This window comes from Astyanax mexicanus, chromosome 14, assembly GCF_023375975.1.
Source record: "Astyanax mexicanus isolate ESR-SI-001 chromosome 14, AstMex3_surface, whole genome shotgun sequence".
NCBI classification, from domain to species: domain Eukaryota; kingdom Metazoa; phylum Chordata; class Actinopteri; order Characiformes; family Acestrorhamphidae; genus Astyanax; species Astyanax mexicanus.
In genome coordinates, this window is record NC_064421.1 from 48,622,551 (window position 1) to 48,650,182 (window position 27,632).

At 37.9% G+C, this 27,632-nt stretch overlaps 1 protein-coding gene across 1 annotated transcript; it reads left to right on the forward strand.

Moving 5' to 3' along the window:
- The first annotated feature begins 788 nt into the window (after positions 1 to 788).
- Positions 789 to 27,375, forward strand: rpap1 (RNA polymerase II associated protein 1). The gene is made up of 25 exons (XM_022672547.2): positions 789 to 897; positions 2,152 to 2,361; positions 3,285 to 3,451; positions 3,536 to 3,628; positions 4,222 to 4,360; positions 5,041 to 5,202; positions 5,397 to 5,594; positions 8,991 to 9,106; positions 9,756 to 9,854; positions 10,068 to 10,169; positions 11,145 to 11,312; positions 11,943 to 12,122; positions 12,230 to 12,364; positions 12,852 to 13,022; positions 13,248 to 13,405; positions 14,761 to 14,931; positions 15,028 to 15,223; positions 15,384 to 15,493; positions 16,485 to 16,680; positions 17,646 to 17,792; positions 18,516 to 18,658; positions 20,570 to 21,338; positions 23,087 to 23,263; positions 25,183 to 25,239; positions 25,367 to 27,375. The coding sequence occupies exons 2-25, from the start codon at positions 2,175 to 2,177 to the stop codon at positions 25,514 to 25,516; spliced, it is 4,191 nt and encodes a 1,396-aa protein (XP_022528268.2). The 5' UTR covers positions 789 to 897; positions 2,152 to 2,174; the 3' UTR covers positions 25,517 to 27,375.
- The last annotated feature ends 257 nt before the right edge of the window (positions 27,376 to 27,632 follow it).

Consider the following 27,632-nt stretch of genomic DNA (forward strand, 5'->3'; position numbering starts at 1 on the left):
AGAGACAGAGAGAGATACAGATAGAGAAAAAGAGAGAAAGAAAAAAGAGAGAGAGAGAGAGGAGAGAGAGAGAGAGAGGGAAAGAGAGAGAAGGAGAGAGAGAAGTAACTACTTAACAGATATTACTGATTAAGATAATAATTCAGAGATAAATACATAAATCATATAGCTTCAACACATATCTACACAGATATCCAAATAGTCAATTACAATTGCAAATTAACGTGTAATTAACCTTATTGAATTGTGCATGTATATTTGAACTGTTTATGTACTTTTTTTGTGTAACACTAAACACAAATATATATATATATATATATATGATAGGTGGATAAATGGGATAAATGGGAAAATGGGATAAATCAGATATATATATATATATATATATATATATATATATATATATATATATATATATATATATATATATATATATATATATTTATATATATATATATATATATATATATATATATATATATATATATATATATATATATATATATATCCTTTGTATTAATGACTGTTCAGCCCAATTATTTAAAAGCTTAAAACAATAATTCAACTTAAACCAGTATTGATTTTATATTAGTATAGCAGTGTCTTTTTTGTGTGCATTACAGATAGAAAAACAGCATTCACATATTTTTTCCATCACTGGAACATCATTTATTTCTGATAGGTTTAATCTACAATGCAGAATACACATTAAAAACAATGAAATGGGTGATTTTGTTTCCTTAAACACATTTAGAGATGTATAACGTAGGTCTTTTATTTTGAAATGCAGAAGCCGGAAGTTGTTCGGATGTAAACTGTAGCATGTGTGTGCAGTGTTCTGCAGTCCTGTCTGAACTGAAGAGGAGCTAAAGTCGCTGTTTTTGCACTAAAAAAGAGGTAATATAGTGTTTTATATGTTTAATCAGCTGTGAGAGAGACTCGTCCTGAGTTTTTGTACAATAACCCGACAAGCTCTCACAGCTGAAACACTAACGTTACCGTTAAAAAAAATTAACGTTGAATCAACATATAATTTCTAAAATCGGTTGGATGGATGGGTGAAAAAGTGTTTTTACTTCTATTTGCAGTAACTGTTTTTTATTTTATCACCAGTTATTCTCCATATCTGGGGGAATGCTCATGTTCTATTAGTTTTACTGTTTTACTGTGTTTTTCAGATCAGATGTTGAATCAGATTGGTTTCTTTATACTCAGATTTACTACAGTGATTAAGTTTATTATTAACACTGTTAAACATAGGATTTTCTACTTTTAGCTACCTAAAATAGTAGTAATTAAAGCTTTTAGTTTGTAACTGTTCAGTTCCTACTTCTCAGAGATGTAGATTCAGACAGATAAATATATTTTGCATTTCAGGGCATAGGGGAGAGTGGGGTGAGTCGTGCCTGTCTTTACTTAAAGGGAGTTTAAAGCAAGGCCTTGACAGAAATGCTATAAAAATAAAATAAATATGCATGTATATTAGAATGTTATGCATCCCTGGGAACAATCACGTTGGATCAGAAATAGGGTATTTAAGAAATACAGCTTTCTAAAAAAAGTATTTTGGTGGCTTTTCTTGCCCCCGGGGTAAGTTGTACATTTGGAGTTACATTGGTATACATTAGGGTAAATTGCGTTATTAATTATTGAATAAAACAGCGTATTTTGATCTCAGAAAATGTAATGCTAGAGAAAGCTAAAAAATGCAAACAAAATCACTAATTTAAGTTTTTTTTACATTATTAAATTCCACTTTTCTACAACACTCAACACACTATATGACTTTATAACACTCTACAGCTCTAACTTTAAGTTAAGTGTGCTTACTTGTCTGGCAAGGAGGCTCTCTTCTTTGCAGAATGAGTAAAATAGCTTACTCTATAAAAAACTGTGATCACTCATCAAATTTCTTTTATGGTTTCCTAGAATCACCCCACTCTTCCCTACAGTTTAATTCTTTCTCTTCCATACAATTTTAAGCATTCTAAATGTGAGCTATGGTTTATTATAGTTTATTAAACACAAAATCCAACATTGACTCAAAGTTAAAATATCAGCTGGGCTCCTTTTTTCTCTTTTGCTCCTAAACTTCATACTGAAAACTCACTCTTTCCTGTTAAATGACTGAATTATTTGCTTGTTTGTCAGAGACTCAGATCCAGCTGTAGGGGATGATACAGCGCCCCAAGCCCTCCGACTCGGAATCGGATCTGCTGCGGGAGCAGGAGGAGTTCCTGTCCTCGGGGGGTCGGCCTGCGGCTAACGTAGCTAGGAGACCCGAAAAACGGCGAGGGGATGAAGCGGATGGAGACGGAGGAGAACCTCAGGAGAACCAGAGAGATGTGGTGACCATTACAGGTGAGCTCCTCCTCTCAGTTCTGTATCAAACAACCCCCCTGATAAAAATGATGAATCACCACTCTTGGCATTAAGATAATAAGAAAGGAATATAATTATTGTTGTCAGTCACAATCGTGTTTTTAGATTCCTTAATTCTGAGCAAAAATATTAGGGAATATCTCTGTAATTGACAGAAAATCTGTAAAAAAAAAAACAAACACCTCCATCAGGTTAAATCTGCTAATTAAACCATGGCTCCAATATAAGAGATGTCAGTTGACACAAAGTAGAGGACTATTAAACTTCTTCTGAGCAGGAGATTGATGGTTCGAATCCTGTTCATGCAGCTTGCCTTCAGCTGCCGGAGCCCTGAGAGAGCACAGTTGTTCTTGTTCTCTCTGGGTGGGTATAGTACAGTAGATGGCGCTCTCTCTTTCCCCTCATCACTCCTAGGGTGATGTCAAGTGTTTTCTTTATATTTTAATTTACTAATTTACTACCTATTTGTATTCTCACTTTATATTTCCCCTTTTTATTATAAATATTATATTCTCTATATATGCCTATATATGTCTAGATACTTTTTTCTTTACATAACGGAGTTGTTCTATCAGTATAATTCTAATTTAGTTGAAATTAATCACAATTAGATAATCTTTATAAATTTGCATAAGCAAAATATACTCTTAAATTATTTTGCTTTACATATAAGTTTGAAGACACAGTAAAAATGTTATTTCTTTACTTCATACATCAATTTTAGCCAGTATCATTAGCTCTAGTCTAGAACTGGGGCTGTGTAATGCCGATATTTATGTAATTTATATTTTACCGCGTCACACACAATAAAAAACAACTGTTGTAATTTACAAATAAATTTACAAGTAAATGGTATCAAAGTGGTTCATTTTACCAGTAAGTTCCACTACTTTATTTTTCAGATCTTCCGGATGATCTTCCCGCCCTGACTCCAGCCTCAGCAGCAGCGCCGGCTCCTCCCAAAAAATCTCGCTTTAAAAAGGAGCGAGTGCGCTTCGAGGATGAAGATCCGGAGGAGCTGCTGGATAAACATGACACTCACATCAGTGCCGTCCTCTCCAGGATTGTTGTGAGTTAATCAGCAGAAAAAAAGACTGTTTCTCATTGGCTCATTAGTTTTGTGCTGTTAAACAGTGTGTTTGTGTTTCTGTAGGAGAGAGACACAAGTTCAGTCCCGGTATCATTCCCCACTTTTACAACCACAGCTTTCCCCAAAGTCCTGCATCGATCCACAGCAGAGACACAGGTGAGGAGTCAGCACACGGCGGGTAGAGCACTGAGATAAAGACCTTAAAATCACATAAATTAAAGCACTAAAATTAAAATACTTTAATTTTCCTAAAAATCGATAGCACATCTTATAATCCGGTGCTCCTTATGTATGAATTCTATCAGTCAGGTATTAAGGAGCAGTAAAGACACTCCACTGAAGTACAGAGTTATACAGGAGTTTCAGTTTAGTTCTCCAGCACTGAGACGGGAGCAGCATTAGCGTTAGCTAACTGTGCTATGCGCTAGCTAGCTCTTTTACCATTAAAAACCATCGCCCTGGCTTACCGGAACACACAGGGTTCCTCAGCGTAGCACTATCACGTGGTATTTACAAGGAACAGTGGGCTAATGCTTATGCTAATGCTGCTGCACCTAGCCTTGGTGGAATCTGGAAATCTGAAAAGCTTACTGTAAATAACCAGTTTTTCAGAGAGAAATCTGTGTAGATTAACATCCAGCATATGTATAAAAAATAGAGCAGAAAATAGATGTTTATTGATAGTGCACCTTATAATCCCGTATCTGCATTTAAATTGCAAAATTGTGCTTCTTGTGTTTGTTAAACAGGGAAAAACACCTGGAGGCAGAAAAAGTATATTTGCCCGTCAGATTGCTGCACAGAATGCTAAAGAAGGACGTGGAAATTCAAAGAATGATCCCAAGATCATCATTCCTCAGCGCTCTGGATCCACTCGTGATGCTTCAGGTCAGTGTAAAGAGAGAGAATTTATATTAAATGGATTTACCATGCAACTTCAGCAGATTTGACTATAACAGCCTAAATAAAAGAAGGAACCAGGAGGTAACATAGACACAAGAGCAAACTGTGATTTGTATCCTACTGTAATAAACATGAACTATTGTACAATAAATTATCATGACTTTAACCATTGTTTAGGCCGCAATATTGTCCACTGTGTTTATTTTCATAAAAAATCATACAAAATTTCTGATATCGTACAAAATTTAAAATTTCTGGATTTTTTTTTTATCCATACAAAACTCTGTTTTAATTAATGTTGGAACATTTTCACATAAATAAATAACATGAATTGCATAAATCATATTTTTTTCAGATAAAACTACACTATAAAAATATTTTTAAGTATTAAATATTTCATATTTAATGACATTTTTTCTGTATGAATAATCAACACCGAACTTTTTTTTTTTTTGCTATTTTAATTGTATTTGTAGGGTATTATATCATTATTGTAACAGTGGTATAATTGGTTTTTAATTGACAATAATATCATTAGTCACAGTTTTTTGGGCCAGTTTATCATCCAGTTTTCCTGACAGACCTGTAATATTTATACATGCTGAGTTTTTGTGATAATCTTTTCTGAAACGTTATAAACGTGTGAATTTTCTGGTTTGTTTTAGGCGCTGCTGCTGCTCCCGGCTCTTTGCTGGTCTCAGGTCAGGGTTTAGGTCCAGACAGCGCTGCTGAAACACTGCGGATCCACCAGGAGAACCAGGCCCGGCTGGAGAACATGTCCCAGAGTGAAATTGTGGATGAACAGAAGAAGTTGCTGGCCCAGCTAGGTGATAATTACATTTTTATTTTAATCCAGTCTTTTTGGACCTCAATCTAATCCAGTATCAGAACCATATCATGAGATGCCCTGTGATTTCCATGACATTTCTAATTATTTTTCCCCATATGACAGCTTTATTATATTTATATGTTTATATGTATAAAACTGTGCTTAATTTAATCAGCCTTGTTCCTCTTTCAGATCCGAGACTGGTGGACTTCGTGAGATCCCGTAAATCTCAGAAAGCCTCGAGTTCAGGACCGTCTCGACTCCAGAGTCCTGATCAGCTGATCACTAAAGGTAAACCTGCAGAACCGGAACCGGAATCTCAGGATGTTGTGATGGATGCAGATGAAGAGGAAGGAGAGACTCAGCCTGAAGCACAGCCTCCAATCAGAGGTGAAGCCCTTTATTCCAATATTTAGCTGAATTGCACATCATGAATCACACCAGCAGACTAGAGGTCTGCACTCCCGTCGGACTCGGGAGCAGGACTTCAGTCAATTCAGCCGATACAGGAGCGGGACCACGTATATATATGTAGAAATATCCCATTGATTAAAAAATAATAATAACAATGCATATATTCATTCATTTAAATGAATTAAATTGTGTATTTTTTAAATACCTGAATCAATCCCTTCATCCAGTGTTCAGGCCTAAATCCATCTCTACTACAGGATTATTGATCTGGCTGCAATCAGGGCTTAAGTCTTGATCAATGCAATCATTCAGCACTGAGAATAACCCAAAGAAATGTCATTTCTGGCACTCAAGGAAAACTGCAAAGAAAAAGAAAGCAGTTTCAGGTTAATAGCCAATGGAAGCAACAAAAAAAGCAGAAATGTGTATGTGGCAAGCTGGCGTGGGATTAAAACAAGCGATTTTTGGCAGGATTGGACAGTAACAGGACTAAAACAAGCAATTTTTGGCGGGATTGGGCAGTAACAGGATTAAAACTAGCATTTTTGGCGTGTTCTGGTGGTAACGGAATTAGAACAAGCGATTTTAGGTGGGATAGGGATTAAAATAAGCAAATTTTGGCACAATCTGGTGGTAAGGGGATAAAAACAAGTGATTTTTGGTGGGATCGGGCAGTAACGGGACTAAAACAAGCGAGACAGATTTAAAAAGGCAGTCCCGCACAGACCTCTACAGCAGATCAGCTTTTGGTAATAACTGTAGAACAGTGATGGTGCAGAATAGACTGTGATCTCGGCCAAAAATACAGCAGCAGCAGTAATTCTTAAAGAGAGATGATACTCTGGCCCCGGTCTCGGCTAATTTTGGCTGATGGAGAAACATTTTGAGAGGCTTCCAGTTTTAGAGTTAAATCAGGACGACAGGGTGACGACGGGTAGAAACTCTGTAACTGTAAAAGAAAAGGCCAAACTAAAACCCTGATCATTTTCATAGCAGTGAGCATCATGAAGCCTCTTGTGCAGGGTGTAAAATACAGCCCATAATCCTTTAATTTCCTTTCTAACAATGGGGTGTCCTATATTTAGAAGAGGAAGGGGTGAAATCCTCCATCTAAAAATTGGGAAATCCTTCATACATCACCACCGATACGATATGCCATCAGGAGCTCTAAAGTTCAGTAACCTAACTGCTGCTGCTGCTGATTAACTAGTTAATTTTAGGATTTATTTTATTTTATGTCTTCAGAAAGAAGGGATATTTTAATAAAGTGCAGAAATTAGTTATTATTGTCCATTCCTTTATTCTAAACTCTGTGATGGGGAGCTGAAATTAGCTTTGATTAGCTTTTATTTTATTTTACTTTTCCCTTCCGCCTTAAATGCTGCAGCCTCTGTCTTTTGTTGCACCGTTTAAGGTGGAAAGGGAAAGTTAGCTATCTTAGCTAGCTACTGAGACAAACTACTAGCGATCTTTTTTTAATGCTTGTTGGGTAAAATTCAGACATAAAACATTAAACTAAGACTACACATTAAACTAATATGTGTGGTAATATATAGTTTGAATCCTCACTTTTAACAAGAAAAATACTGAATACTCCTCGGTTTGAAGTGTAAAAACCCTATCCCTTCCCCTAACCCACCCCTCCATTGGGCCTAAATCAGATTTCTTGCTGGTAAAACTGAATAAAGTTCAGTTCAGTGACTCAAGCACTCAGATGAGTCAAAAATATATTTAATTTCTTATTTAAAGATATTATTTTTATTGTCAATACTGCATATGTACAGGACATATTACAGAGAATTAAAGTAACGTTACTCTCTTTCCCAAAAATTACAACAGGTACAGAAAATAAGATTATAAATATAAAAGAATGGGAGACACTATATTTACAGTACAATACAGCAAGGACACAAATAGACGTACGTGATACAAGAGACACAAGACAATAGTTCAGTAGTGATGGGGAGGGAGGGAGGTGATTAAGACGGAATGACAGTGCAAGTATAAACAGAACCCGTATAAACAGTAGTGCAAATATAGTGTATAAAAGCTTAAGGCTGGTAAAGTGAACGAGTGCGTAAAGTTCTTAAAGTTCACAGTTTTTTGGGGAATTAAAGTGTGAATTAAATTAAATTTGAGTTCGTGTTTTAAGGACAGTGTTTTTGTTTTTTGTTTTTTCGAGGAAAAAGTCTTTTACCTTTGTGATAAATATCTTTAAGCGTCTTCCTGGCTGACGAGGCTTCTGCACGGTGATTTACACGCAGCGTTTGCAGTGCAGGCTGGTGAATGTTGCCGTGCGCAGCAGTGTCTCTGCTCCGGTGCTCAGGGCCCACAGCCAGACCTGCTCTCTCCCCGTACAAACTAAAGTCCATTTGGCAGAGAGCATCGGGCTGAACTGCAGGATTAGGACACCAGCACAGAGTCATCGATTTCAATTAGTCTGATTAGCACTACCTCGCCAACTCAACCCCCCCCCATTTATCTTAACAGGAGAGATCAGATAAACAGGAGAAGTCAAGAAAACTGTGAACATCTGCAGCAATCAGATAATCACAGACCTTTACATCTTCTATCCTCCTTTTAGTGATAATATTATTATTATTATAGTGATATAATATTTTTTCGTGCAGGCCATACATAGACTGGATGTGTTCTTTTGTTTTTTATTGTATGCATGTTTTATTATGCATTATTTCTTAATTGGACAATACATTGACATTTGGTTGTAAAAAAAACATTGAGATAAAAAAAAAGGAGTGGCATAAAGTTATACAGCTCTGGAAAAAAAAATAGAGCACTTAAAAATGATGAGTTTCTATGATTTTACCAAATTGAAAACCTCTGGAATATAATCAAGAGGAAGATGGATGATCACAAACCATCAAACCACCAAACTGAACTGCTTGAATTATTACACCAGGAGTAAAGCAGCATAAAGTTATCCAAAAGCAGTGTGTAAGACTGGTGGAGGAGGAGAACATGATGCCAAGATGCATGAAAAAAAAACTGTGATTAAAAACCAACCAGGGTTATTCCACCAAATATTGATTATTTCTGAACTCTTAAAACTTTATGAATATGAACTTGTTTTCTTTGCATTATTTGAGGTCTGAAAGCTCTGCATCTTTTTTGTTATTTCAGACATTTCTCATTTTCTGTAAATAAATGCTCTAAATGAGAATATTTTTATTTGTAATTTGGGAGAAATGTTGTCTGTAGTTTATAGAATAAAACAACAATGTTCATTTTACTCAAACATAAACCTATAAATAGCAAAATCAGAGAAACTGATTCAGAAACTGAAGTGGCCATATACATATATATATATATATATATATATATATATATATATGTTTGATGTTCTTTATGCAGAGGAGGATTTACCAGTCAGACCACAGAAGGAGTGGGTTCACATGGACAAACTGGAGCCGGAGAAACTGGAGTGGACGAGGGATTTACCTGCCCCAAGAAAACAGAGCACCAAACAGGTAACACTTTAAACCAGGTAAAGCAGACTCTAATAATATAAGATATATAATAAACAAATACCGTCCCCTGACTTTTTGGTAAAGTTTGGTTTAATACATGTTTTGAACTTGAAGGATGAAGGAAGAAAATTAAAATTATGTACCACTTTAAAATGAGGTTTCTTTATAAAGGATTTATAAATAGTTATAAATATGAATAAACCATTAATAAGCAGTTATAACATAAATAGGAAGGAAACAGTGGTCTGTCATGTGTCTTCCACATTCATTTATACTGTTAAACATTTTACTTTGTCTTTTTCATGAGTCATTATTACCTTAATTTCTGTTAAAACCTTTATTAATTCGACTATAAAAACATATCAAATGATTAAACCGACTTTCTATATTATTTTATTATATATGTTAAAAAGAAGTCATTTTCACTGTTGTTCTTTATATTTATGTGTTGTAAAAAGTGCTTATTAATGTTTTTAAATTATTTACAACTTAATTTATAACCATTAATAAACTATTTTATAAACTGTTAATAAACCCTTTATAAAGAAGCCTTATTTTAAAGCGGTACCAAAAATTGTGTGGCAGCGTTAGCTTTCTTTAAGACCCATTAGAAAAACTTTGGTTTTGTTTGTGTGTGATGAATTTATAGGCCATGCAGGCTCGTTTCGACTTCTCTGGATCTGTAATCCCGCCCACACAAGATTTGCCCACTCATCTCGGCCTGCATCACCATGGGGAGGAGCCAGAGGTCAGCGGGTGGAAATAAATTATTTCCAAATATACTTTTTACATTTATCTGTTGTTTTATTTATTTATTTTACTTTTAATAAATTTATTTAGTGTATTTTAGCATATATTTTATTAGATAGATGTATTGATTGAATGTAAAATAACGCTTTCTATCTCTTTTCTTCATTTCTCTCTCTCTCTCTCTCTCTCTCTCTCTCTCTTTGTGTTTTAGTTGGCAGGATACTCTCTACAGGAGCTTTTCCTGCTCTCGCGCAGTCAGCTGACCCAGCAGCGCACCCTGGCCCTCAACACTTTGGCTCAAATCCTTTCGAAGGTAAATGAATGAAGTTGGTTCAGTGGGTTTAGGTTAAATTGCCTCCAGTTCTGCTGCAGTTAACAGAGAGGAGAGAGACTGTGGAGGAGCTGAGAATCAGCTTCTCTCTGCTTCATTCAGCGAGTCGAGCACAGAAACGCAAACTGAGTTACATTACAGACAGTTCAGCTCCTGTTTAATACAAGTTACCATAGAACCATAGTTTAACATTGTATTTTGCTTTGTTTTTAGTTATTTATTGAGGAAAAGATACCAGTATTAAGTGTTAATTAAGTTGCAATGTATTTTTATATACTTAGAATTGTGTGAGATCAAGCATTTCTTTTTATAAGAAAAGTGCATTTAAGCAATATTATGCTAAAGTTAGTTTCGATGCTGCAATATAATTGGCTGAGAGGCGTTCTGTGAGTGCCGTTATCAACCGGTAATGCACTGTAACCGAAGCTCTCCATGTTGCATTACTCCGCCACATACAGGTAACCTAGCAACCATACAGCGCTTACAAACCAAACAGCGCAGCTACAAACTAACAAAAAGAGCAGCAATGGAACTATTTTCTCCTCTCTTTAAACTCTTTAAAATCTTTCAACAAACAGGGATAATGGAACTGTGGTATAATAAAGCAATAATACACTGGAGGTTCGTGCTATAATGTGTAATATTGGCACTGCTGTGCTGATCTACGGCCGCAAAACAGCAGTGCCAATATTACACATTATAGCAGGAACCTCGAGTGTAATATTGTGATTATACCACAGTTCCATTACCACTGCTTTTTTCTTTTTAAAGATTTTGAGTTAAAGAGCTGGAGAAAATACTTTCTCCTCCTCCATCATATTCAAATACCACATATGGGCCATGAATCAGAATTGAGAATGTCAGATTTCAGTATAGTTTTACATGTATGGTGAATAAGATTCTGCTGTGTGATTATGGTAATATTCAGTGTGTGTATCTGTGCTGCTGTGTGTTCAGGCTCGTGCTGGGGTGTACTGTAATACTCTGAAGGGCAGTGTGCTGTCCTCGCTGCTGGACGCTGGGCTCATCTTCCTCCTGCGTTTCTCTCTGGATGATGGAGTGGAGAGTGTGATGTCAGCAGCAGTGCATGCACTGCGAGCCCTGCTGGTTTCTCCTGATGATGAGGTGAGGAAACTCACGTTAAGCAGGGTGAAGGACACCTGAATACATTGACAAATACACATAGGTCTAAACTTTTTATCTAAAACGTTTTTAATTGGTTTGCTGGTGATTGGAGCCGTTTACCGTATTTTTCACGCTATAAGGCTCACTGAAAATCCTTTAATATTTTCCAAAAATGTCTTATAATCCGGTGCTCCTTATGTATGAATTCTACCAGTCAGGTATTAAGGAGCAGTAAAGCCTCTCCACTGAAGTACAGAGTTATACAGAGTTATACTGGAGCATTATTAGCGTTAGCTGCTAACCACAGCGATAAGCTCTAGCTCTTTTGCCATTCAAAGGTGAGTATATTGGACTGTTTACTATGTAAAACAAGCTTTGTGTGAAAAACCGCTAGCTAATATTACCCTTGCTTACCAAAACACTCAGGGTTCCTCAGTGTAGCGCTATTGTGCAGCATTTTCTAGCAGTAATGCTAATGCTAATGCTGCTGCACCCAGCCTTAGTGTAAATCTGTAAATCTAAGCTTACTATAAATAAACGGAAGCTCTTTACTCACCCAAATAAACAGTTTTCAGCAGATAAATCTGTGTAGATTAACATCCAGCACTCGATTGGTTTAATTTTCTGCAGGAGTGTCTGGACAGAATGTTCCCCTGGCTGATGGGGATGGCAGCTTTCCCTCTGCTGCCTTCAGGCCAAGAGGAGGAAGAGGAGGACGATGAAGGCCTGGATGAGTCGATGAAGTTAACAGCTAAAGAGAAGGAGCTGAGAAAACCAGATCATGATGTTGCTCGAGTCGACGTGATCAAGGTGAGGAAACTCTTTATGTTTTTATAATTGTATTCATATTATATGTTGTAGAGTGAGTATTGTATTTTTGGTGATGTGTATAATTTGTGTGTTTGTCCTGTTGGTAGGGTCTGTTGAAGATGCAGGTCCTGCAGCGTCTGCGGTATATTCTGGAGGTCGTACGTCCTGCACCCGGTGTTGTTCTCGATGTTTTGGAGATTTTGATACGGATCGCTCGCCACTCAGCTTCTGCAGCCACACAGGTAAAAATAAAAATAAAAAAACACACTAAACCCACACTACGCAGTTTTTAGCTGTTTTTAACCCTGATTGATGTTGTAGTTTTAGCACAAGCAATGATTTGTTCAGAACATGTTCTGCATTGTCACTGGGTTTAATGAAGCTGCTCATCATTGAGTGAATCAAGAGATTAAGCTGATCTTATAAGAAGACCTCGCTGCTCCCATTCTGCCTGTTGCAATGCTGTAATTTTACCTTCAGTACTCGAGTAGAAAATTTTTAAATAAACTACTTACTGCAATACTTTATTACTTCCACTTAAGTGTGGAGCTTAAAGAGCACTTCTACTCAAGTCACTTTTTTGATAGAGCACTAAAAGCACTTTTACTTTAGTCTCCATCTCTAGTATTTTATACATCTCTAATAGTAACGTCCATCTTTGTCCATACTTTTGACACCATTTAAAGAGCATTTTTTTGTGTGACTATTGACTCTGGTTGCTACCTGTAGATCCTCGATTGTCCTCGGCTGATGGAGACAGTGATGTCAGAGTTCCTGCCGTGCTCCTGGGCTCCGCCCACCTCCCCAGCCCCACCTTCTCTATACGGTTTACCTGTTTCAGCGGCGATGAAGCTCCTCCGAGTTTTGGCGAGCGCTGGGAGACACACCTGTAGCAGGATTGTGAGTCCTGACTGTAGTGAGAATAGCTTAGTGTACCGTATTTTTTTAAACTTTAAGCTTAATTTTAATGTTAAGGGCTAGCTCGCCCCCCAGCGACACCACTGTTCCTTACTAGTGTCGCATAATGTGCCTTATATTTTTTGCACTGTATAATGCATCAGATTATGTTATAAAGCTGCTGATTGGTGGTCGTGGTCGGATGGTAAGATCTTGTATATGTTTCAGCTGAACTCTTTAGGTGGGAGGGAGCGTCTGTCCCGGTTTTTGGCTGCAGAACCTCAGGAGCTGCTGTTGGAGCCCGGGGAAGCTTTTCTCTGCAGCACCGAGGCTCTGAGACTCTGGGCCGTGGCTGCCAGCTATGGACAGGCCTGCAGCCTGTACACGTGAGAACATCCCATCATTTTTGAATATGGAGAACTATGATATTTTATCCTGAAATATGGTGCCATATCACCTACCCCTAATTATCACATCAGGGTTCTACTTTTTTACCGTTTTTATAAAAGAAAAATTCACACTGTTCTCATTTCCCATTATATATCATCTACTAGAGACAGATTATATATTATATCTGTCCAGTATCATTTATTTTACCTAATCCTGCATATATGGAGATATTTGGAGCACATTATTATTATTATTATTATTAGTATCATGACTAGTCATGATCATTCACTTCTGTTACTGTAAATCTGATATAATGCTTGTATTTTTTATTATCTCAGTTAGGGGGTGTGCCATATCATATCATATTGTATGCAGTCATAATAATTCAGTGGTTTGTCATATCGCCAAGAGTATCATTATTACGAAAATATCATGAAATATTGTGATATAATTTTAGGGCTATATTGCCCACCCCTATGCCACAATGTATCTCATAACTAAAAACTTGGTTCTTATGATTTCTCTCTGTGTCTCTCTGTGTCTCTCTGTGTCTCTCTGTGTTTCTCTGTGTCTCTCTGTGTCTCTCTGTGTCTCTCTGTGTTTCTCTGTGTCTCTCTGTGTCTCTCTGTGTTTCTCTGTGTCTCTCTGTGTCTCTCTGTGTTTCTCTGTGTCTCTCTGTGTCTCTCTGTGTTTCTCTGTGTCTCTCTGTGTCTCTGTGTTTCTCTGTGTCTCTCTGTGTCTCTCTGTGTTTCTCTGTGTCTCTCTGTGTTTCTCTGTGTTTCTCTGTGTCTCTCTGTGTCTCTCTGTGTTTCTCTGTGTCTCTCTGTGTCTCTCTGTGTCTCTCTGTGTTTCTCTGTGTTTCTCTGTGTCTCTCTGTGTTTCTCTGTGTCTCTCTGTGTCTCTCTGTGTTTCTCTGTGTTTCTCTGTGTCTCTCTGTGTTTCTCTGTGTTTCTCTGTGTCGCTCTGTGTCTCTCTGTGTTTCTCTGTGTTTCTCTGTGTCTCTCTGTGTCTCTCTGTGTTTCTCTGTGTCTCTCTGTGTCTCTCTGTGTTTCTCTGTGTCTCTCTGTGTCTCTGTGTTTCTCTGTGTCTCTCTGTGTCTCTCTGTGTTTCTCTGTGTCTCTCTGTGTCTCTCTGTTTCTCTGTGTTTCTCTGTGTTTCTCTGTGTTTCTCTGTGTCTCTCTGTGTCTCTCTGTGTTTCTCTGTGTCTCTCTGTGTCTCTCTGTGTCTCTCTGTGTCTCTCTGTGTCTCTCTGTGTTTCTCTGTGTCTCTCTGTGTCTCTCTGTGTCTCTCTGTGTTTCTCTGTGTCTCTCTGTGTTTCTCTGTGTCTCTCTGTGTTTCTCTGTGTTGGTAGAGATCTGTACTCAGTGTTAGTAAAGGCGTTGCAGGCTGCACATAAACCCATCACTTCCTCAGAGCCTCTCCTGCTGCTGGAGCTTCACAGAGTTCAGGCGCTGCTGCTGCTCCTCACTCAGGTCACTCACACCGCCGGCTGCCACCAGGAGCTGCAGAGCGCATTACTGAAGTGAGTGCATTTATAGATACATTAAAAATAGAAATTTAACAAGTAAACATATATGCTATATTTCCTGAGTAATATTTATAAATATTCCTGTTTCAGTTCTCAGGGTACAGAGAGTCTTCCTCCTCCTCCGGTGACGTGGAGTCAGGTGACCGGCCTGCAGCCCACAGTGATTGGCTTGCTGAAAGGCTGCGTGATGACCCTGGATGACCCCAGTCAAAGGTCACGCACCCTGACCCTCCTGCCCTCCTACCTGATCTACCTGGGGGCGTTTTACTCACAGCTCAGCCTGCAGGTGAGAGATATTAAAACACTGATTTCTATAGATTTGCTATTGAGCTTTTTATCTCTAATATTAAGGTATTAACGCTTAGAGAAAGCAGAGCCCTGAATTGTTTCAGAGAGTGTGATATGTGTGTGTAATATGGGATGTTTTACTGTGTGTGTTTTGGCAGAGTTCCTTCCAGCCTGTTCAGTGTCTACAGGAGCTGGAGTCCCTGACCTCAGATGTGCTTCTTCCACTGATCTCTAATCAGGCTGTAATCAGCACGGCCCAAAACCTCAGGTTAGATGATGATTTTCTCTTTTTTTATTATTTTTTATTTTACAGTTTACCTTGTTGAATTGTCTTTATTTAAAATAAGAGGTTTAAATGAATCTGCAGTTCATGGAGTGTTTATAGCTGCTTTTAGCCCTCATGCAGCTTGCCATCAGCTGCCAGAGCCCTGAGAGAGCACACCTGGTTGGTCTTGCTCTCTCTGGGTGGGTACAGTACAGTAGATGGCGCTCTCTCTTTCCCCTCATCAATCCTAGGGTGATGTGGATCAGCACAAGGCTACATCTGTGAGCTGATGTATCAGAACCGAGTGCGTTAGCGTTACAATAATTATCAGTAATTATCCAGGAGAGTTTTTAGTGAACTGGGAAAATCTGCTTTTAGCTACAGAGAGAGCGCCAGTGAGCTAAAATTCACTACAAAGAAACATTAAAGCTTTTAATTAGAATGTTTTATATTTTGATTCTCATGTCAATTTCGTTTTTATGGTCTTTTAGAATTTTCTATTTTACATGTATATTTTATTTACATAGATTAAATGTTAGTATTAGTATTTTTAGTATTAGTATTTCTTTCATTTATTTATTATTTTTTTTACTATTTTATTCTTTATTATTTCTAATTTCTCATTAAATGTTTTTAAATTGTTTTGATGATGTAAAGGCTCGGCAACATTGTAAATGAGGGGCATCCTCAATGTTTTCCGAGTGAAAATAAAGGTTGATTGATTGATTGAGGCTACTCGCCAATGCTGCATCAGCAGCAGCTCAAAAAGAGGCGGAGTCTGACTTCACATGTATCGGAGGAGGCGTGTGCTAGTCTTCTTCACCCTCCTGGTGTTATAAAGGAGCATCACTAGTGATAGGGGGGAGTTTGGGTAATTGGCCGTGTAAATTGGGGAGAAAATGGGATAAAAAATGAGAAATGTATTTGAAAATGGGTATTGCTATGTATTGCTATGTACAGTTGACAGTAATATAGTGTGTTTATAATGTTACAGGTGCAGCTCTGTGATCTGTAGGTCTGTATCCGATGCTCCTGGCCCGGATCTCGTCTCCAGTCTCCCGGGTTTGGGCTGCGTCCGGTTAAAGATGAACCCGAGTCTGGCTGGACCCGGCTCTCCTCTCGCTCTGTGTTCTGCTCTGTTTTACCTGCTGGATGTTCTCACCTCTCTCCACCGAGGCCTGACCCAGCGGGTGGGTCTGATCAGCAGATGCTGTGTGTTCAGTAATTCTGTGCTGATCTGAGTGTAGAGTTTAACAGCAGCAGCAGCAGCAGCGTAACACACCTCAGCACTTCTATATCCATTTATTATTATAATACGATTGTATTTCACAAGAGTTTCCTTCTCTTTTAATCCTTCCCAGTTTTTTTGTTTCTGTATATTTCTTTATTTAATTTATTTTCTACATTATAGATTAATATTAATTATACTTGTGCATCTCAAAAAGTTAAAATATCATTGAAAAGTTACTTTATTTCAGTAATTCTGTTAAAAATGTGAAATTTGTATATTATATAGCTGTATTAAACACACAGAGTGATCTATTTTAAGTGTTTATATGTTTTATTGTTGATGATTATGAAGCTTACAGCCAATGTAAACCCAAAAATCTGTTTTAGAAAATTAGAATATTATATTTTATAAGACCAATTGGTGCTTTTGGTACACAGTCAGTGTGAAAATGAAATCCACATCTCCACAAAGTGCTGTAAGATTTCATTTTCCAGCAGGACTTGGCACACTGCCCACACTAAGTACCAAAAGTACAAATTGGTCTTATATAATATTCAAATTTTCAGAGATACTGATTTTTGGGTTTTTATTGGCTGTAAGCTTCATAATCATCAACAATAAAAGAAATAAACTTTTAAAATAGATCACTCTGTGTGTTTAATACATCTATATAATATATGAGTTTCACATTTTAAACTGTAACTTTTCAATAATGTTCTATTTTTTTAAGATGCACTAGTGTATGTATGTGTATATATATATATATATATATATATATATATATATATATATATATATATATGTGGTGTGTGGTGTACAGTTATGATGTTGTGTGCTTCCATCTAGTGGCTAAAAAACACCACAGCAGTTTGGATATATATATTTTTTAAGCATTAACTCCTAAATTCTGATGTTTCTCTGCAGTTCAGCTCTCTCCTGCTCTCTGAATCTGTTCTGGGGTATTTAAAGTCTTGCGTGGGATCGATGCCCTCGGTTTCTCACGCCAGTGCCTGGATTTTACGCCATGAACACCTCCTGCTGTATCTGCTGTTGAGACTGGCTCATAGACTGGTACATACTGTACATCTACACCGCTTTAAATCTGCTACTCTACAGCCTGATTTCTGATTTATCACCACAGAATTATTTTATTTAATCACGAATAATCCTTATTAATCACACATTTTATTCTCTTTAATAGTAAGCTGTTGATAATGGGTATTTAAAGGAGGGATGTCCCGATCCAGTACTGTGGCAGTGCAGTAACAAAGAAAGAACGCATTTATGTTAGCTTTTTAAACAACAGTGTCACAAAATAAACGAGTACTAAATAGCTATATAATAGATTGCAAATAAATGTCCATTTAAATATATTTTCTTAAATAAACAAAATAAAGAGAGAGTGTGAGAGAGCAGGTGATTGAATGGGGGATATTTAATATAATATAATTTAAATATAAAAAAAAGAATCAATGTTAGAATGGACAAAGTAAATTATACTTAATATTTGTGTTGTCAAGTTGCTTAAAAAACATTTTTGTGATTAATCAGGGGTTAAAACAAGAAGCTTTTAATGTGCTGAGTTTAATGGAGAGTTTAAACGGAGGTAATGAACACAAGTGTAGCTCCATATTCCACCTTCAACGACTTGGAACTTGTGAATAATTCGTTTCTATGAAAAGTTTCTATAAAAAGTTTCTAGTGCAATGATAGATTGTATTCTCTCTGTGCATTAATGTTCAGAATCTCACTCTAACTGTAATTCTTTCTTTACTGTGATTGAAATGGATCCAGGTTCCTGTTGATGCAGAAATAGCTAAACATGCTGCCCTGTTTCATCAAGTAGCGCTGGCTCTGCTGCCCTGGCTGCTGCCCGGAAGTGAATATCTGGCTCATGAGCTTCTGTCCACCATCATCTTCAATCAGGAGCTCTTCCCGTGAGTCTCCATTCAGAGATTTTTACACTAATAACACTAATTACACTAGTCTTTACAATGTCATATGTTACTTTACAACATGTGTAATAATGCTAATCCTGTGCAGTTCAGCCTATACTGACCTAGTCTTAGAGTCTCTGCAAAACACCACATCCTCCGGAGATCCTATTTAAACCTATAGTTACTCACAGAGGTGGTGAGTCCAGGTCGAGAAAGTTAAAATCCAACCCGGGGTGGATTTTTACTTTTAACTAGTGTAAACAGAACTGTTCTAAACATCTCTACACCTACCTATCTCAATTGTACTTGGCTGGTGTTGTTTTTCCTCCATAGACTAATTCTAACCATTTGTTTCTTAGCTCTGAATTACTGGGTAAAGTATATAAACACTGATGTGTTATTCGCACAAATAACACAGGAATGAACTGCATGCTGTTCCTAGCGCTGTTAGTTATCTGTTAGTTATCGCCGCCCGGCTTCAGCTCTGCCTGTGGGCGGTCCCGAGCCGAGGTGGGCGGGGCCATGAATACTAATTCACGGGTTGATGTAGACACGGTGCTTTTCCTGATCGACTCGTTTAGTTTTTCTGAATATTTTCTTTTACTTGCTGCTGCAGAGAATGAGGAAGAGGAAGAGTTTCATCATGTGCAGCATCATTAACAATTCAGAGAGACCTGCTGTATTTCAGAAAATAAAAGAACAAGAAAAAGTGGATTTTAGTAGAAGGAAACCTTTACATTATATTAGGCTTTGAGTGATTTATAGAGAACTCGGGTCGTTTTTAAACAGGCGCTCTGATTTTAACCTCTCTGTATCTTCTGTAAGAGCTGTGCTCTTTGATGCACAGGTTTTACTGGGTATTTATATTTTGTGTGCACCGCAGGCGCTGGTCTACAACAGCCGTTTATCTTCATGCCAGTTTCCAGTTTAGCTTTAAGGTCATGACCTTCTTCTTTTTGAGTTTTATGGACCCGTTTGTTATTGAGGTTTGAGGAAGCAGCAGGTTTCCAGGCGCAGCGTGAAGAAGCAGATGTTGAGGCAGATGTTTCTGCTGATGTTTCCTGTTATCTTCACAAGAGGGCAGCAAATACAGCTCTGTCTCTTTCTGTTTCTGTGAGATTTCATCTTTTCAGAGAGCTAAAACAGAAAGATAATAATTTACTATTATATATTGAATGCTGATAGAATATTTAAGCACATTTCTGATATTGTAATATACATTACTTATATTTATTACAGGATGCATTACTTGGAAGCAAATCTGTGGCTTTTATATAAAGAAATCCTAGACTGATTTAATAAGCAGAGGTGTCAGCTAGGTCTGTGCCATATCATATCGTACGCAATAATATCGCCAACATTTTTGAATATGGTGAACGATATCGATATTATACCCTGAAATATGAAGCCATATCCCCCACACCTAATTATCACATCAGGGTTCTACTTTTTTACTGTTTTTTCAAAAGAAAAATTCACACTGTTCTCATTTCCCATTATATTTCTACTTTTTATAATTCTGGATCATTGACCTTTGTTACAAATCTGATAAAATATGTGTATTTTTTAATATCTCTTTCCCACACATTAATAAGTCATGAGCGTGCCTTACGATCTCATTGCCATGCCTTAAGAAGACTTAGCCATGTCTTAGGTTCTCTTTCCCATGTTTCATGATCTCTTTCCTACGCCTTAATAAGTCTTAGCCAATCCTTAGGATCTCATTTCTCACGCCTTAAGTCTTAGCCATGCCTTACAGTCTCATTCCCATGCCTTAATAAGTCATGACCGTGCCTTAGGATCTCAAGTCTTGACCATGTATTATTAATTTTTTTATCATGAGGTCAGTAGGTCTTCAGTTTTTCAGACTCTTCTTTCTACTGATGTTATTCTCTCTCTCTCTCTTTTTAGGGAGGGGGGTGGCGCTGGTCCAGAAGCAGCGTCTCTATCAGAACTGGATCTTCAGGAGAATTCTACACCTCCGTCAGGTCTGGGTCCTCTCCTCCGTCTCTCTCTCTCTCACCTGCCCTCTATCCGGGGGTGTTACCTCACCTTCCTGTCTCACCTGGAGCCCGCCGTGCTGTCCTCTCGGGACCGGCACCTGGGCCGAACGCCGTGGCTCACCTCTCAGCTCCTCCCCGAGCTCTCCGGCCCCTCGCTGCCCTCTGATTGGCCGTTCCTGCCTTTGATCAGCCTGTACGAGAGGACAGGTGTGTGTGAGGGGCGGGGGCAGCAGGTGGGCTCTGTGCCGGCCGGCGCTCTGCAGGCGGTGGTTCAGTGTCTGCAGTGGCTGCTGCTGGTGGAGAGCTGGCGGGGGCGGGCGCTGAGCGCTGTGCCGCCGGGGGCGAAGCTCGCCCGCCTGTCCTGCGTCTTCCTGTGCTCCACAGACCTGTTCCTGGAGCGTCCCGTACAGGACCTCACCTGGGCGCTGTTCCGCAGGCTGACGGGACCCACCTGCCTGCAGGACCTGGACCTGGGAACACCTCCCCCGGGTCTGGCGTCTTTCCACGACCTGTACTCCGCGCTGCTGGTGCAGTACGAGGCCGTGTCGTTCGGAGATCCGCTGTTCGTCTGCTTCGTTCTGCTGCCGCTGCAGAGGCGTTACAGCGCCACCATGAGGCTCGCCGTGTTCGGAGAACATGTGGGAATACTGCGCTCGCTCGGAGTCTCGCTGCAGCAGGTAAGAGAGTACGAACGTTCTGATATACGACAGCATTTTAGGGCCACTCTTTAAAAAAATAAGAACAGTTCACTTTGAGAATAAAGTCGTAACATAACGAGATTGAAGACGTAATATTGCAAGAATAAAGAAGTAATATTACGACTTTAATCTTGTAATATTACAACTTTATTCTTATAATCATCTTAATAATACATCGCTTTTAGCTGATGCTTTCTCTTAAAAAAAAAACGTTCACTTTAAAATCAAAGTCGTAATATTACGAGATTGAAGACGTAATATTGCCAGAATAATTATGTAATATTATGACTTTAATCTTGTAATATTACAACTCTATTCTCATAATCATCTCCATAATACATCGTTTTAGCTTATGCTTCCTCTTAAAAAAATAAAAACAGTTCACTTTGAGATCAAAGATTAAAATTTGAATATTGCAAGTATAAAGACGTAATATTACGACTTTATTCTCACAATCATCTCAATAATAAATCGCTTTTAGAAACCTGTCGCTGCTAGTGTATAGTTGGTTTTAACACTTTTTCTTTACAGAATAATTTCAGACGTGTTCATGTATAGCTTTAATACAGTCTTAAATATTAAATTTCTAATGTAAAAAAAATCATAAAAAAGGGGGAAACAGCTTGAATGAGGTGCCTAAACTTTTGACAGGTACTGTAAACAATAGGTTTTTAAAGACCTTTATAACCCATGAAGTGCTTTCAGGTGTTTCTTTATTGGTAAATGGGCTGTAATATAATATGATATAATATATTATGAAGTTTAAAAAATCCTGTTTAAAATGAAAAAACTAATAACGCCTAACCCAGTCAGGCACTGTTTACAAACTGTATCTGGCCAAGTTTGTTTTCTAAATGAAGCACCAGTATATTTATGGGGTTCGTAAATCTAATTTAGCATCAGCACACTTACCTCATATAATACCTTTTCTTTTTTATTGCAGTAAAACGGTTCCATTTTAATACAGCAAATTGAATCAAGCAAACAGGCGATATTTAATAATAAACAGCTTCACTTTAACCTGAGGAAACACTTTGACCAGCCAAACAGCAGCGTTTACCCAAAAAGAGGATAAAATGGGATTTTACCAGTGGTATCATCGATTAAAAAATAATTATTCTGATTAATCACAACAATATTTTGTGATTCACTGTGATTAATCACACTTGCACAAGTGCTTTTTTTGTTTTTTACTTATTTTGTATTTTTTACATTTTTTACTTTTTATGTGTCAAATTTGTTTTTTTTTAATGATAATATAGAATTTTCGGGTTTACATATATATTTGATCAAATGTTGATTTTCAAATCTAAATCTAAATCTAAATTATTATTAAATGTGTTCAATGCCTTTGATGTTATAAATGCTCGACTGCATTGTAAATGAGGGTCACCCTCAATGTTTTTCCCAAGTGAAATAAAGGTTGATTGTTTGATTGATGGATATATGGAGATATTTGAAGTGCATTATTATTAGTTTTTTTTGTTTATTTTTTTTATATCTCAGTTAGGGGTGTGCCATATCATATCATATATGCAATAATAACATATTTTGTTTTGTGTTTTGTCATATTGACAAGAGTATCGTTATCTCAAAAATACTATTATTTTATTTTAGTGCTATATCACACACTAATATATAGTAAAGCATTTAATCACATGCATTAATGCTTTAACATTGAAAGCCCTATATATTATATATCATTTGTATTTTCTCTCTTTTCTCAGCTGCCCTTTCCTCTGGAGAACTTCACCTCCCCGCCGGAGGACTCGCTGCCTCTGCTGCGGCTGTATTTCCGCGCCCTTGTGACCGGAGCTCTGAGGAGGAGCTGGTGTCCTGTGCTTTATGTTGTGGCTGTTGCTCATCTCAATGCCTTTATCTTCTCACAAGAGGACGTTCCTCAGGTATGCTAAAAAAGATGTACAGGGGTTGGAGAATGAAACTGAAACACCTGTCATCATTTTAGTGTGGGATTTTAGGTTTCATGTCTAAATTGGAGCAGCCTGGTGTTCAATCTTCATTAATTGCACATTGCACCAGTAAGAGCAGAGTGTGAAGGTTCAATTAGCAGGGTAAGAGCACAGTTCTGCTCTAAATATTACAATGCACACAACATTATGGGAGACATAACAGAGTTCAAAAAAAGTGCAGGTGGAAAATTGAGGTGAACCACTCGAATTGTCTCAGTAGCATAGTGAGCAAATCTTAATGTTTTTGTAGTTGGAATTGAGTCGTAGGTAGTCCTGGGTCTGTTTCTAAACGCTATTGAAATACGGTAGAGATCGTAACAGAGCCGTGAGCTGTCCCTGACCCTGTTCTGTCACCTCTGAACAGCGAGTCGTCAGGAAGCAGGTGCAGGATCAGGTTCAGGTGAGAATGAGGGAAAGAGAAGCGGTTCAGAGACTGATTTCATTCAGCTGTGATTAATAGATGTTTAACAGCCTGAAGCAAAGTGAGGAAGTCAGTCGGTTCTACAGGGTTCCTGCAGGTCCTTAAAAAGTCTTTAAATGTCTTAAAGTAAAATCCTGGTAATTAAGGTCTTAAACTGTCTTAAATTTACTGTAAATTTGCTGTAGGTGTTACTTTTTCAGATGGTAAGCTTAATGCTGGGGGGAAATACAGTGGCCCACCGTAAACATCTAATCTGAGGAGAGAACTAACATTAGCGGAGAGCTAGCATAACATATTAACATTAGCTTTGAGTTAGCAACGTTACCAGGGAGAGAACTAAGGTTAGTGGTGGGTTAGCTATGTTATTGGGGAGACAACTAAGATTAGCAGAGAGCTAGCTAGCTAACATACTAACATTAGCAGTGAGTTAGCTACATTACAGAGAAGAGAACTAAGGTTAACAGAAAGGTAGCTAACGTTAGTGGTGAGCTAGCTAACATACTAACATTAGCAGTGAGTTAGCTACTTTACCGGGGAGAGAACTAAGGTTAGCGAAGAGCTAGCTAACCTATTAACTTTAGCAGTGAGTTAGCTACATTACCGGGAAGAGAACTAAGGCTAGTCGAGCGCTAGCTAACATTGGTATGTTAGCTAGCGCTCGAGTTAGCTACGTTATCGGTAAAAGAACTAAGTTTAACAGAGAGCTAGCTAAAGTTAGCGCAGAGCTGGCTAACATACTAACGTTAGCAGTGAGTTAGCTATGTTACCAGGAAGAGAACTAAGGTTAGCAGAGAGCTAGTTAACATACTAACATTAGGGGTAAGTTAGCTAGCCTTACCTGGGAGAGAACTAAGGTTAGCGGAGAGCTAACTAACATACTAACATTAGCTTTGAGTTTACTAACATTACCAGGGAGAGAACAAAGGTTAGTGGTGGGTTATCTATGTTACTAGGGAGAGAACTTAGGTTAACGGAGAGCTATCTAACATTAGCAGCGAGCTAGCTAACATACTAACATATGTTATTTTAACATATTAACATATGCTACATATGTTATGTTGGCTCTGTTTTGCATCACAATGGGACAAACAAAAAAAATATATTGATAACAAATGGAAAACTTTAAGTTTTGATTTCCAATACCATAAATTATTGTATAACAAAGAAATTGACATTTTTGGATCTGAGGGTTGGAGTGTGTGTTTGAGTGTGTTGTGGAATTCAGAATAAAGAGGTCTGAAATATGCAGGCTGTTAGCAGCACATGCTAGTCTGTAATATATCACGGGGAATGGACTGGTCTGTCTGGGTGCCTGGTGTGAGATGAATTTGATGGATTGGCTCGGTCCACTTTTATCTGTTCTTTCTATCCTGCACTGTGAGTGATAGCACAGCGAGTCTGTGTTCTTTTTCATGCTGTTTTTTCTGGGTAGGAGGTGGAAGCTGCACGCCGGAGCCTGCTGAGAAAAACTCACTACCTGACAGATGAGGTACGAGTGATTTACCTCTTCTGAAGCTGAAGTATATGTCCTTTTTTTTTTCTTTCTCTCTCTCTCTCTGCTACACCTTTGGTGTCTAACACGTGTTTTTCTGTTCTGTTCTGTTCTGCTGGTCCAGGTGTTAAGGAGCCATCTGCTGCTGTACCGCCTCCCCCAGCAGCACAATCCGCTGGGCTTCAGCACCTACGAGCAGCTGCCACCCCTCCGCGCCCGCAGGCTCCACGTCATAGCGGGAAACGAGGAGAGAAACGAAGGAGACGAAGGATGAGCATCTGAACAACTGGACATCTGGACATCTTGGGCATCGTGCTGGAAACTCCCATCACTTCTAGAGATCTGGATCTGATCCACAGCCGTCAATACGCCACTCAAACCGAGCTAGAATTAGACTGTGAAATACAGCTCTGGATAAAAATGAAAGAGCACTTAAAAAAAAAAACCTCTCTGGAATATAATCAAGAGGAAGATGGATAAAGCAGCAAAAAGTTATCCAAAAGCAGTGTGTAAGACTGGTGGAGGAGAACATGATGCCGAGATGCATGAAAACATTAAAACTGATGCATGAAACCATTTCTGAACCCTTGAATGAATCTCTTTATGAATATGAACTTGTTGTTTTCTTTGCATTATTTGAGGTCTGAAAGTTCTGCATATTTTTGTTATTTCAGTCATTTCTCATTTTCTGCAAATAATAAATGCTCTAATTGACTCTAATATTTTTATGTGGAATTTGGGAGAAATGTTTATTTTACTCAAACATAAACCTATAAATAGCAAAATCAGAGAAACTGATTCATAAAAAAATTAAAATTGTCTCTTAATTTTTTTCCAGCGCTGTATATGTAGTTTTTTTTTTGTAAGAACGTTTTTGAAGATGATAAACGTTAAACGTTAAAACGGACTCCGGTTGGTTTGTACTCTTAATGCGGTATAAATATCAAATATACAAATATACTGTTTTTAATCGAGCTAAACTGCTGATACAGCACAGTTTAATCTGATATATAAGCCAGATAATGCTAATTAGTTACAACAGCTATGAACAAACACTGTCTCTGCTGCTGCTCCATGCTGTTTACACACTGAGAGCAGGGTTTGTGCAGCGTTCACTGCTCACGTCCTATTAAAAACACTGTTTTAAAGCGTTTTGTGTTTAAAAGCTTCTAAAAGAGGAGACTTGATGTGCTTGCCATGTTTATTGGTGCGCATTTTAGTGCATTTAGGCCTGTTGGGTTTATGCCTGTGTGAAAATAAAACAAAAAGAGGGAGAAACTTTCCAAATATGAACAAAACTGAACTCATCAACTGATTTTAACCATAAAAAACAACATACAGGTGTGAAAACGCCCTTAAATGTGTACAAAAACAGAAGTCCAGATCAAAAATAAGTAAAGTGGCTCACTATCAAATATTCCACAGCTCACAGACAGGGAATTTCTGGACTGGAGAGGATCTTGGGAAAAAGACAGCGATTGAGAGGTGAGGCAGATATCCAGAGGAGCAGCCAGGAGATGACAGTCTCTCCAGGACAGACAGATGGTGTTGATAAAGCTCTGAAAAGAAGCTCTGTTCGTTTTTTTAGTTGTTTTAATACTAAATTGATTTGGCGAGGCTCGGCCGGCATGCCTTCCTCCTCCCGCTGCAGTTCAGAATGCGGCTCGCTGTAAAATTAAGCTCAATTTCGCTCAGCAGGAGAGCGTTTTACTAAAAATGCTTAAAATAATATCCCGCTAAGCTAGAATATCCCACCTGAGGAAAGACAAATTTAGAAAATTCAAGTTGACCAAAAACACTTAAGAGTTTTATATATTTTTTTATTTTACTGAAGTTTGTGTCTATAGAACAAAAAAAAAAAAGGAAAAAGAATGCAATAAACCCAGATTGACCAGGTCATCTCAGCCATAATGGAGGATTTGTGACGCTGTTTTTGTTCTCAGTGTGGGTGTTGTACACTGTATTTCTATTGTTTCAGAACGTTTAGCGGTGAGACAAAATCTAAACAGAGGTTTGGATGAGATTTTTGTCCAGACGACCAGTTTATACTGTGGTTCTTTTGTTATACTGTGGATCTTGAGTTTTGGGGGTTTGGGATTTTTTAATAAAGATAAATATGCTTCTGGAACAATATTAATACTAATACTATTTGCTTCACAGTTTAGATACTACAGATCATATATATATATATATATATATATATATATATATATTCATAAAATAAATAAATATACAGTACTGTACAAAGCATTAAAGGTCTCATACCATTGTTCATTTTTTTTTAAATATAATTTAAAAATGTTGTAGCCTGTAGTATGAACCAATGCAATATGATCTGTTTTTTGTGAAAAAGATCATATAAAAGTGCTCCGGTGATCCAGTATAACACT